At 58.9% G+C, this 12,725-nt stretch overlaps 1 protein-coding gene across 1 annotated transcript in view; it reads right to left on the bottom strand.

Moving 5' to 3' along the window:
- Positions 1-12,725, bottom strand: part of Arhgap23 (Rho GTPase activating protein 23) — a 37,365-nt gene that overhangs the window by 11,634 nt on the left and 13,006 nt on the right. The window contains exons 8-18 of the mRNA XM_033763119.1: positions 12,077-12,719; positions 11,038-11,193; positions 10,850-10,961; positions 10,690-10,747; positions 9,033-9,263; positions 5,802-5,976; positions 5,526-5,667; positions 5,312-5,439; positions 4,937-5,058; positions 4,701-4,856; positions 2,856-2,934 (exon numbers count right to left, since the gene is read on the bottom strand). Of these exons, the coding sequence (XP_033619010.1) occupies positions 2,856-2,934; positions 4,701-4,856; positions 4,937-5,058; positions 5,312-5,439; positions 5,526-5,667; positions 5,802-5,976; positions 9,033-9,263; positions 10,690-10,747; positions 10,850-10,961; positions 11,038-11,193; positions 12,077-12,719 (2,002 nt within the window). The remainder of the gene's footprint in view (positions 1-2,855; positions 2,935-4,700; positions 4,857-4,936; positions 5,059-5,311; positions 5,440-5,525; positions 5,668-5,801; positions 5,977-9,032; positions 9,264-10,689; positions 10,748-10,849; positions 10,962-11,037; positions 11,194-12,076; positions 12,720-12,725) is intronic.

Below are 12,725 nucleotides of genomic sequence, written 5' to 3'. Positions count from 1 at the left end.
CACACACACACACACACACACACACACATCTAGCGCTATGTGGTCCTGTGGACTGAACCCAGGGTGTTCACTCGGAGCTGCACCCCCAGCCCTTTTCAGTTTTTATTTCGAGACAGGGTCTCACTGAACTGTGCAGGCTGGGCTCAACCTTGCGATCCTCCTGCCTCAGCCTCCCGAGTGCCAAGATTACAGGTGTGCACCTGGACGCTGGGCTTGTCATCTCAAGTTTAGGTAGCCAGAGCCACTACAGCTGCTCACGGCCACCTGCCCAGGTCATGTACCTTGGGGCAGCCCAGGTGTGGGGAAAAAATGAGACTCAAGCTACAGGTTGTCCCTGAAAGGTCCCTGCCCTGGGCTAGTTGAGAAGTCCTGGGACGGGGGAGGCAGACACCCCCACCCGTGTCAGCACCCCGAACGCTGATGTCCATGGAGAACAGTGAAAATAGGAAGGCAATAAGCCTGCTCTAAAATTCACAGGCCTGTCCTCCCAGCACTCAGGAGGCTGAGGCAGAAAGACTGTCATGAGTTGCAGGCCAACCTGGGCTGCACAGTGAGTTCAAAGCCAGCCTGAACTATGAAATAGGACTGTCTCAAAAAATAGAAAAATAAAATTCCGACAGGGCGAGTGAGTTATTCAGCAGGTGCCAGGCAGTCAGTTCTAACACCAGCACCAAGAAAACCAAAAGCAAAGAAAACTCATCTGGATGAGCATTTGCACACGGAGGCCAAGGCTTTGTCTGCGTTGGCGCTGGAGTTGGAACCCAGGGCCTCTGCCGAGCTGCATCCTCAGCCCTCTTTTATTTTGAGATAGGATCTCACTAAGTTACTAAGTTGCCCAGGCTGAGTTCAAACTTGCGATCCTCCTGCCTCAGCCTCTTGAGCTGGGCTTATAGGTATGTGCCACTGCGCCTTGCCCCAAGACTATTTTCTGAAGAAAGCATGGGGTGGGGGGCAAGGAGGTATGGAACTGTCCCTGGGAGAAGTGGCTACTGTTCAAGGAGAATCCATTTCTGTTTCACATACTACATGAACAATTTCAATTGCACGGCGTTAGAGAACCAGTGAGACCCTGTCCCAGAAAAGGGCCAGAGATGGAGCTCAGCTTGAGGGCCCTGGGTTCAATCCTAAGTACCACGTACAAAGAAAAAAACAAAATGAAACAAAACCCCAAAACATATCTTTACAATCTTAAGTCCTAAACATGAGCTGCAGAATCCATTCAAGAAAGATTAAAATGACGTGTTTTGATGACATTTTGTTTCTTTTCCTTTCTTTCTTTCTTTTTTTTGAGACAAGGTCTCACTATGCAGTTTAGGCTGGCTTTGCACTCACAGTGATCCTCCTGCCTCAGCCTCCCAAGTGCTAGGATTGCAGGTGTGCAACATCATTATGACTTAATGACAAGTTTAGAAGATGTTTTCAGTTTCTACATTGGCAAGTCAAAAGGGAAACGACAGACTACAGCCAACATGTACAAAAACCAAAGGTCAGTATCTATAATAGAAAAGGAGTTTGTTCCCACCAATCGATGCCAAAACAGTGTGGTTCCATCCCTAACACCACAAAATGGACAGAGAGAAATAGAGATGGACATAGAAACGGTCAGATGGAGACAAACAAGGCCAACACAAAAATGGGCACATTGTATGAACAAGCAATCACAGAGGAAACAGGAAAAGCCGACAAGACAACTAACGAAAGGAGATTTAATCTCCCAAGCGACAAAAGAAATGGAAACAAACAGTGAGAAGCCGTTTCGCCTGCAGATTAGCAATAGTGTGTGAAGCCCCAGGTTGAATCCCCAGCACTGCAAAAATAACAGTAATAATAATAATAATAGGAAATTAATACTGCTGTGCATGCTGACGGGGCTGCGGGAGACACCCTGGCTTGTGCAGCTACCAGGAATGTGACCTACAACCTCCTCCTCAGCTTCTTCTTTGCTTTTTTGTTTTTGGAGACAGGGTCTTACTATGCAGCCCAGGCTGGCCTCAAATTCACAGCCTTCCTGACTCGGCCTCACAGGAGCTAAGAATATAGATCTGCAGCACCTGCCAACGCGCACTTCAGCTCTCAAAGCTCCACGCAGAGCCAGGCGAGGACCCAGCAGTGCTGTGGCGGGGAGCCCAGACCAGGGCCGCAGGGTCAGCTCAAGGGAACTCAGAGGACTGGGTCAGCTCGGACTGCGCATCTGTGTGGCTGATTTAGAACAAGAGCAGGATCTGCGCGGGGACATGAATGAGCCTCAGAGTCACAGCCCTGCTTTGGGGTGAGCAGCGCCATCTGCGCTGAGCCATGGCAGCCCCTGGGGAGCGACAGAGGGGAGGCCACGACCGTGAGAGGCCCAGACAGGGCAGCTGTGACCCCAGGCGGCAGTGTATCAGAACTCCGCTGAGCACTCAGTTCCTCTCCGTATTAGCAGAACTTCTCACGTGTTCATGTTTTAAAAATACCCCAAATGCCAGAGGCCGAGGCAGGAGGATCGCTGTGTAGTTGAGTCTGACCTGGAACTCACTATGTAGCCCAGGCTGGTCTCGAACTCCAAAGTGATCCTCCTGCCTCAGCCTCCCGAGTGCTGGGATTACAGGCGTGCGCCACCAGGCCCAGCTGTGTCGTGTTTTAAAAATATCCCAAATGCCAGAGGCTGAAGCAGGAGGATCGCTGTGTGTTTGAGGCCAGCCTGAACTACACAGTAAGTCCCTGTCTCAAAAAACATACAAACAAAATAAATTTTAAAAATGAAAGGGCTGGGGATGCAGCTCAGTTCAAACACTCTGGGTTCAGTCCCCAGCACCCATGTAAAACAAGAAGCTGGTCAGAGTGCAGCGTGGCCGGGGCCTCCACCTACTACTCACCGTTGGTGAACAGAGGCTCGGGAAGCTTCCGGAAGAAGGACTTGAGCAGGCTGCTGATGACATTGAGGTCCTGCCAGCGCTGGGGAGGGACAGCGAGGTCAGGCCCATTGGGGGCAGCACCTCGGGGGACAGACGCGACACGAGGCTCCTGCTGCCCGATGCCACCCACCCACCCTGGGGCCACAGCCACTGCCCTGTCACCCAGGCTGCACCTCTCTCATGCTGACCCTGCCCCGGAGTCACTGCTCCCCCATCGCGCTGTGCCAAGAATGCATGATTGATGCCCCTTCTGTCCACAAGAGGGCGCCATGACCCCGCAGCTTGGCGAAGGAAGCAACCGGGCCAGGCTGGCTCCTCCCCGAAGGTCAGCAGCTGGACGGCCGCAGCCTCCCAGCATCAAGGATGGCGCCCCACTGCGGGCTCCTGCGCCCACGCCCCTGAGGACCTCAGGTCACTCCAGCCCAGCCTCAGACTAGGTCCTGCTGCTGCTGTCGCCCCAATCCAGCGGGGCCACTCCCTGGCCCAAGCCTCCTTCAGGCCTTCTGAAAGCTGCGCCAGCCCCACCTCTGCCAGGGGCACACTGCAGCCCACTGCTCCCTCCCTTCTCCACGCATGGGCGTCAGCTGGGACCACAGAGGAAGCCTGGCCCTTAGGGGCCCCTCCCCGCCCCAGGCATCTGCAGCCATCACGCATCTGGAATGAAGGGCAGCTGCCCTCAGCCTCCCTCTGAGAACTCACTAGAAGAGCCGGGTGTGGTGACAAGCAGTAATCCCAGCACTTGGGAGGCTGAGGCAGGAGGATAATGAGTTTGAGGCCAGCCTGGGCTACACAGTGAGAACCTGTCTCAAAAATTCCGGTTGTGGCTTTCTGTGTCTCCTGGGCCTCGCCCTCCCGATGCCTAGTAAGTGTCCAGCTCACACCCTCCTCTGGGGCTTGGGCAATGCCAACGTCCCCGCCTGCAAAGCCCTCTGCCACAGGCCTCGGCATCCTCCAGAGCCGGCCCTGGCAGGCTCTCTGCCCACCGGCGGCCTCCACACACCAACGTCAGCCCTCCTGTCTCCTCTCCCATCGCCCACACACAGGGATTCAGTCATGGGAGGACCCTGGGTCCTCACTGCCCAGATTCACAGTTTTCCAGGAAAACTCTCTCTCAGCAGAGCCCCTTCTGTCGAACAGAATCGCACATGAACACCCAAGGTAACCACAGAGCAGGGCCCTGGCCATGGCCACCCAGGCCCTCTGGGAACCCGGGACTCGCAGGAACACCCTTTGAGAACCACTGCTCCAAACATTCTCTTTCTCGTGCTAGGAACTGAACACAGGGCTACTCCCCACCCCTTTTTGAATTTTATTTTGAGACAGTCTGGGTAATAAGTTGCCCAGGTCGGGCTTGAATTCCTGGTTTTCCTATCTCAGCCTCCCAAGTACTGGGACAACAGGTGTGTGCCACTGTGCCCAGCTGTGAAGGTGAGTGTGGCCGTCAGCTCACTCCCCAAGCTGCCCTCTGCCTGGCCTCTTCCCCGGCGGCTGGCTACTCTGGAAAACCTGTGCATTCTCCTGGCCGAGCCCGGGGTCGGACAGCGTTCTGAGCCAGCCCACACCCGTTTCCGTGCATGTGGCTGGTAAGCAGCTGAGAGACGGCAGGGCTGGGGATGTAGCTCAGCGGTGCAGGGCCTGCCTGATAAGCATGAGGCCCCGAGTTCCATTCCCGGTACCCAAAAAAGAAGAAAGGGAGGGAGGGAGGAAGGAAAAAGAAAAAAAAAAAAAGAGAAGAAACCACCGGCGCTGGCGGCCCTAGCAGCTGGGAGGTGGCCCTCCCTGGTTGGTCCTGGCAGATGCACCCACCTCATCCTGCAGGTTGATGTCGCCGGGCCCGCGGTTGAGCTGCTGCTGCAGGCTGGACACCACCGCGTTGTTGCCGGGCACGCGGTAGATGCCGGTGGACTCCAGCCCCCGGGCCTCCACGACGTGACAGCAGGCGGCCACGATGAGAGGCACACGCTGGGGACAGGCGGGCAGGGTCAGGGTCCTCGCCATGGACGGAGCACGGCTGCCCTGCCCGCGCCGGGGCGCAGACCCACCTGGTTCTCCGCAGCAGGCTGGCACTCCTCCAGCCGCACCCCGAAGGCCCGCGGGGAAGCCTTCTTGGTCTTCTTGATGATATTGATGCCCCAGGCGGTTTTGGGGGTGGCCACACTGTCGTCTGGGGTGCAGGGGGGAAGACAGCGGTGAAGGACACGTGCTAGGGTACCGGGGACCCCGCGAGGGGCTCGGGGAGGGCGCCCACCACACAGGAAGTGGGGAGACGCTGCCCCGGGTGCTGGAGCAGCCAAGGAAGAATCCTGCAGGGCCACAGCCCGGAGGCCGGGCGCCCCAGAGGTGCGGGCCCCGCAGGCGGAGGGCAGGGTGTCCCGGAGGGGAGCCCCAGTGGGGAGCCCCGGCAAGGCCCTGCCTACCCTTGCTCCCCGCGGGCTCCTGGGTCCTGAGGCTGCGCACCGCACTCTGCTTCAGGAACTCGGACTTGAGCCCCCCCAGCCCCCGAGAGACTTTGGGGGAGGCATCGGCTTTGGGCCCGGAGCCATGGCTGCGGAGGAAGAGGGGACAGCGGTGTTCATTGTGCCCGCGGCCCCGCTGCACCCCGTACCCCAGGGGCTGCCGGCCCTGCCTCACCTCACTTTGCGGTAATCGTTAAGCTTCTTGCTGATCAGAGCTTGGTTGGCACAGCCAGGGTCCTGGGGCAGGAGAGAGAGGCGCCGTGTCAGTGCCCGCGGCCCGGGTGCCCATCCTGCCCGGCTCCCGCGCCGAAGCTCTTCTTATTTTTAAGAATTCAAAGCAAAACTCACTTCACAATGAGGGAGTATCAACGTGCGACCTTTAGTCTTTGAAAAACAATAGCCAAACATCAAAACTGAACCCTAGAATTAAGTGTGGGTTAGGGTTAGGTACCACGCTGTTCGCTCCTTAGTCTGCCATTGATGATGGCTCCATCTGCTGGTGGCAAAGGGATGTGGTATGAAGCTTTGGGTTTTGAGTTCTGGTCATTCCTGGCATGGCCTGTATTCTTAGCAGAGAAGGTCTCTCTACAGAGTAGGAAGCGTTTGTATGTGTGTGAGCCCGCCTTCTGCGGAGACACGGGAGAGCAGCGTGAGAGCGGGCACCGACCACCTCCCCACTCGGGTCGGGGTGTGTGTGCTCCGAGACAGACAGGGCCTCCCCGGTAGCCCAGGCTGGTCTCCACTCCGAGGCGATCCTCCTGCCTCAGCCTCCTGAGTGCTGGGATGGCAGGCGGGCGCCCGGCCCTGCCATCTTCTGGTAGCTGCCTCCTTTTCTCCCTTCAGGTCAGAGTGTCAAGGAGGACCCCATCACCTCCTCGAGAACCCTCGGCCATTTCTTCCCCCAAAACCAGCCCCACACACCCCGTAGTCACTGCACCGACTAAGCACCTGCTGGGACCTCACGGTGATTTCACCGCCCCCGGGCAGGGAGCTCTCCTGCCCTTTCACCAGGACCCACAGCCCTGCGCCCAGAGAAAGGCCCGGGCCAGGGCCCACTGTCACACACTGAGGACCTGGCTTAAGGGTCCTTGACGCACCCAGGGCAGGGGCTGTACCCCCAGCGGATCAGGGCAGGGTGACACCTCATTCTGGCGGGTCCTATGCCCCAGCCTGCTGAGTCACAGCACTCCTGGCTGGAGCGGGACACGTTGGCCGGCCTTGGGGCGCCCCAACAGTGCCACCACAAGGGTTCTCCCCCCAGGGAGCCAGGCCCAGGCTGAGCACTCAGCCTCACCAAAGCTAAAACCAGGATCTCAAGGGGGATCTCAAGTTCCAGGCCAGCCTGGGTGACATGCAGTGAGAGCCCCTCAAAACAAAGCTGGGTGGGGCAGTGCACACCTGAGATCCCAGCACTCAGGAGGCTGAGGCAGGAGGATCGCTGTGAATTCAAGGCAGCCTGGATGCCATGGCAAGAACTCATCTCAAAAAAAATCAAAAAAGAAAATGCCTCTGCAGAGGAATTTTAGGGTTGCAGCCCAGGAGTGCCCAGGCTCTTAGACTAATGGAGCCAGGTGACCTTGCACTCCCCAAGCCCAGCCCTGGCCTCAGTGTCCCATGCCAGCAAGTCGGGGACATCGGGTCAGAACACTGGCTCTGTGGCTGCAGCCACTGCGCCTCCCTGAGCCCTGACTGAGGAGAAGGAGGTGCTCGGCAGGTGTCAGCAGCCGGCATTCGACACCTGGACAGACGCTGTGCCTGCCGCTGGACGGGGAGGCCCCCTGCTCTAACTCCTGACCAAGCACACAAGTGACAGCAGGATTTGCCCAGCGAGGAGGGACGGAAGCCCCTGTCCTCCAGAAGAGGGGCTGTCATCTGTCACAGCTGTATCCCTAGCCCTTTGAATTTTTCTTTTATTTTGAAACAGGGTCTCATAAGCTGCCCAGGCTGGGTTGGAAACCTCCTGCCTCAGCCTCCCAAGTTGCTGGAATTACAGACTTGGGCCACCACTTCTGGCTGTGACTGCCATATGCTGGGGTTTTTTTGTTTGTTTGTTTTTTTGGGTACTGGGGATTGAACTCCGGTCCACTTGCGAGGTAGGCGGCGGAACTACTGAGCTAAATCCCTGGCCCTGTTTTTGTTTATTTTTCTCATTGAGTTTATTGGTACATTTTAGGTATACAGTACAGGTACATTCATTACTGAGATCTTGTACCTTTACATGACAGATCTTGGTTCTCATTTTTTCCCCTTACTCCCGCCCTCCCTTCACCCCCTCCTCTCCTCTCCACTTACAAATACTTTATTTCCATTTTTTCATTTTTCTGTTTGTTTGTTTTTGAGACAGAGTTTCACTATGTAGTTCAGGCTGGCCTCAAACTCACGGCGATCCTCCTGCCTCAGCCTCCTGAGTGGTAAGATTGCAGGCGTGCGCCACCAGGCCCAGCTACTCCTCTATCCTTGATGTCCGAAGCCTTCAATCTAGGCCAACTTCCCCTCCAACTTCTCTCCAAAGGCCCCCTCCCTGGACTCACACCATGACCCTGATCAGGGCCCCTCAGTCAACAGCCTGGGGCGCTCCCTCCCTAGCTCCAGCCCAGAAAGCCTGGGCCACAAGCACCTTCTCCGCCTGGATGGACCTCCAGAGGGTGGGAGACAGACCCCAGGAGCAAGGTGGGAGACGCAACCACAGTCGGCCTCCACCTCACAGAGGCCACGTCCACCCTTCAAGCTCAGTGTAGCAGCAAAGACACCTGGGAAAAACATGGCGCCCGCCCGGCACACTCAGATCTGCTTGAGTAGGATCCCTGCCAGAGCAGCACAATTAACAACACACACAGCGTCCACACCCTACGAGGCCTCCAAAGTCCCCCAGAGAGGATTTACAGTGGATGGGAGCTGGGCATGCGGGCGCACGCCTGTGATCCCAGGGCTGCCAGGGGCAGAGACAGGAGGATCTCAAGTTCAAACCCAATCTGGGTAACTGAGTGATTCAGTGAGACCCTGTCACAAAACAGAAATAAAAAGGGCTGGGATGCAGCTCAGTACGAAAGTCTTGGGCTCATCCCCACAATGAGTAAATACACAAACTGAGCGAACGGGAGGATGCGTGTAAGCTGTAAGCAAACACTGCTCCTTGTTTTGTCTTGTTTTGTTTTTTGAGACAAGGCCTCACCACATAGCCCAGGCTGGCCTCAAACTTGCTGCGATGCTCCTGCCAGGGCAGCCTGAGGGCTAGGATTATAGGTGTCCACCACCATGTCCAGTGAGACCATGCTGTTTATTTATTTATGCATTATTTTTATTCTTGGTTCTGACGGCTGAACCCAGGGCCTCCTGCTTGCTCCACCAGCCAGCACTGTACCCTGAGCTGAGTCCCCCGCCACCGCACCCTCTCATCTGTGCCCCACACAGGCTCAGGGCAGAGCGGACTGCAGGCTCCACTCAGATGGGGCCTGGAGCCAAGCCAGGTTCAGCCTCAGCCCCTCTGCTCCTCGTGCTACCGCCCCTCCTGACTCTTCCCCCTGGCCCTGCCGAGGTGCAAGGGTCCCCCTCGCTCTACTGAGCCCCGAGTCTGCTCGGTCCTGGGCTCCCTGGGGACCTTGCTCCCTGTGGCCACTTTAGGGCTGGGGACACTGCTGGGATTGCACACACGATGTGGTGAGATTGGAGCCCATCCCGGTCATCCTTCCACTCCCAGCGGCCGCGGGGCAGGCATGGCAGCTGCAAAACCCAACCGCCACCCTCCCGCTGCGTCCTCCCCCCACCTTACCTTCCCCTTCCTGGTGAGGACCTGCTTGTAAGACAGCCATCCCTCTCTCCTGACATCACTGAAGGCCACGTCCGAGAGGTCAGAGGTGGAGTGGCGCTTCGAAGGGGCGTCAGCATCTTCTGAGGTGCCCCAGCTGTCCAGGGACTGCAGGGAGACAACGCAGGGCAGGTTAGGGTGGCTCCTCCCGCACCAGCACCTCAGGAGCCCCATGGGGCACCGGCAGCCTCGCGGGCCAGGCGTGTATCCGTGATGTCCTCCAAAGCACTGTGTGACCTCCGGGGCCTGGCTTGGCCTCTCTGAGCCGTCATGGGCCGTGACAGAGAAGCCAGAAAGGGGAAAAGCTGGGCCCTGCCAGCAGACACAAGCCTCCCATGCTAAAACGCCAGTCTGGACCCTGCTTTAATTTTACAGCCTTAAAAGAAATAAGGAAACCGGGGAAGCAACTTTGTCAACAAGGAGTTAAGTAAATAGGGGAAGTGGGAACATCAACAAAGACCGAGGGAGCAGAGCAGGTAGTCATGTGCACGAGGAGTTAAACAGAGGAAGTGACAGCGTCAACAGACTCCGGAGCAGGGCGACAAGTCCAGGGAGAGCCACGTAAACTGAGGAAGCAATAAAGAGTGAGCCGGGTGGCAGTGGAGTCAGCAGGCTAAGCCCAGACAAGGAGGCCTGAAATCCAAATGGCTTTTCCAGTCCATTAGTAGTCAAGCCGAGCATAGTGGCACATATGTGATCCCAGCACTCTGGAGGCTGAGGCAGGAGGATCCAAGATCAAGCTCAGCCTAGCATCTTAGCAATTTAGCAAGACTCTGCCCCAAAAGTTAAAAAGCCAAAAGGAGCTGGATATAGCTCAGTGTGAAGCCCTGGAGGAATTTAATCCTCAGTGCTACAAAACACATCCCGACGCGGCTGTGGTGGCACACACCTGTAACTGCAGCACTGAGGAGGCTGAGGCAGGAGGATCACTGCAAGCTTAAGGCCAGTCTGAACTAAACAGTGAGACCTTGTCTCAAGAAAACCAAAAAAGAAATAGAAACATGGCAGGGCTGGGTGCAGCTTGGTGGTAGGGCTCTTCCCTGGCACTCAAGGTCCTGGGTTCACCTGCAGCTGCTACAGCCCGATGCTTTGTGCCAGGGACAGGTGAGCACCCTGCCTTCAGGAGTTCAGGGTCAGCAGCACACACAGAGAGCACAGGGAGAGAGAAAAGGTCGGGTCGAGGCTGGAATTACACAACAGGCCCAAAGAACCCTAGAAAAAGTGAAGAAAGCCAGGCGTGGTGGCACACATCTATGATCCCAGCACTCAGGAGGCTGAGGCAGGAGGATCACTGCAAGTTTGAGGCCAGCCTGGACCATGAAGCGAGACTCTTGTCTCCAAAAAAATAAACACAATAACAAAAAGCGCATCATGAGTTTAAAGGAGAGCTAGAAAGTGGTTCAGAGGTGGGCAGGAAGACGCAGGGTGACTAAGGGGTGAAGTGGCCGGCAGAGGGTGATCAGACGGGTGACAAGGGGGCACAGAGGAAGGAGCAGGGGTCCCCACGCCCCTTGCCCGCCCGGCCCTCACTCACCCCGTCAGTGAAGAAGCTCCGGAGCACCCGCAGGCTGGGCACACGGCTCGGCAGGCGCCTGGGGAGCAAGGACTGAGTGAGGGCTGGAGTGGCACGGGGGAGGGGGCCGACCCCCGAACCCTTGAGCCACGGCCTCCCACCCCTGTCCCGCGGTGCTCACCGCAGGACCCGGCCCTCGTCCCGAAAGGTGTTGAGCCCGTCGTCGCAGGACTTGGAGCGTTCCGTGGTGATGGCCAGCAGGTAGGAGGGGCGGCGCCCGGCCTTGATGCTGCCTGCAAGGCGACCACGTCAGCGCAGGGAGCAAGCAGGGGGCAGGAGGGGACAGCGCGAGGATGGGGGGGTGCTCACTGCAGTCCTGTGAGTAGTGGCGGCTGAGGGCGAAGGTGAAGGTCGGTGAGGTCGGGCTGCTGCCCAGGACAGGGGCTGAGTTCATGGCGCTAGAGACCACGGCAGAGGCAGGGACGTGCTTGGCCTGGAGGTCAGTGCTGGGGCTGGTGGGCTCATCTGCGGGGCAGAAGGGCACTGTGACGGCCACAGAAGGCTGCCCAGACAGCCCTCACCCCAACCTGGAGCCTCCCCACAGCTCCTGCAGCAACATGGCAGACTGGCCAGGAGCCCCTCTCCCTGCAGGCACCCAGGAGGGGCAGGAGTGGGCTCCGCCCCCTCTTCGGCAGGCAGAAGTAAGGACAGTGTCTCCCCAGCCAGGGCTGGCCTGAGGGCAGGGTCACCTCTCCACTGGCACTGGGAGTGATGCCACACGCAGCCTGGCACTTCTAAGGCCGGGGCCCCGTCAGCCCCAGCTGCTTCTCCCTCCCTGAGCTTTCCTGATCCCAGGACCTCAGTCCTGCTGCACCGGTCTCTCCCAGCTCCTAGACCCAGCCCCACCCTGCTGACGCTTCAGATCCCAGGGGGCCTGCGCTTGTCCTGCCCGGCATCCACCCTGGCACAGGGTAAGGTAGCACCTCGGAGCCAGGAGCCAGGAGCTGGGAGCTCCGGGCCTCTGCCCTTGGCCGCAGCCTGCTGCCCCGCCCACCCTCCAGTCTCACCCGGACGTCGCTTTCCAACATTGTCTCTGCACCCACCACGCCCAGTCTAGGCCCCACGGCCTCCCTTCCTCCCCAGCCCCCTGTGCCACACCCGTGGCTCTGGCTGACCCGGTCAGAGCGGGCGCCCAGGAGGAGCGGAGGGGCCGAGAATGGACGGATGGAAGCAAAAGGAGGGGAGGAGAAAGGGTGCAGAAGCGGGGGAAGAGGTGGGGCGGCAGGAGGCTGCCCAGACGGACGGATGGACGGAGAACAGGATGAGCCCACCCATAGCCACCCGGCTCCTAGGCACAGCAGACACGTGGGCAGCACACCAGGGCACCGATGGCCACAGTGTCACTCACCGATGAAGGGGATGGAAGCCAGCGAGTCCTCAGTGGTGGCCAAAGGGGCCACCCTCCTGCCCGGGTGCTCTACTCTGGCGCCGACCTCTGGCTCCGGGACCCCATCCCCAAGTCCGATGTTCATCTGTCGGGCGGGGCCCGGGTGGCCCTTGCGGCCCGTGGGCGGCTTCTGCCTCAGGACCACCTCCTCGTGGGCGTCCTCGGCTGGGGGCCCCACGGCCCGGGCGCTGGGCTCAGGCCTCGTCACCCTGGGCGGTTCAGAGGCCTCAGGTGGGAACGGTGTGGGGGTCTGGGCCAGACTGAAGGTGGGCAGCCCCCCAAAGGGCGAGTCCCGGAAGGACAGCGCGTGCAGGAGGCCAGTCCGGCGCTGGAAGGACGGGCTGTAGCTGCGGTAGCCCATGTACCCGATGTCGTCCAGGCCCTGCAGGCCGGGCGCAGGAGGTGCCTGAGCCCCTGGCAGGTCCTGAGTAGGGCAGGCAGTCACGCGGGCAGCAGGATGCTGGGAGGCCCAGCCACAGCGCTCGAAGCGGGGTGACCCCAATACGCCTGGTCCCAGGGCCTCGGCAGAGCGGGTGGCCCGGCCCAAATAGTCCTCCGAGCATGCCCGGTGCCAGCTCTCCTGGTCCAGCTGGCTCAAGGCGGCCTGGGA

Source organism: Fukomys damarensis, unplaced genomic scaffold, assembly GCF_012274545.1.
Source record: "Fukomys damarensis isolate Sample0158 unplaced genomic scaffold, DMR_v1.0_HiC HiC_scaffold_13, whole genome shotgun sequence".
Lineage (NCBI taxonomy): Eukaryota > Metazoa > Chordata > Mammalia > Rodentia > Bathyergidae > Fukomys > Fukomys damarensis.
The sequence above is the reverse complement of the archived record's forward strand: the minus strand, read 5'-3'. Positions and strand labels throughout refer to the sequence as shown.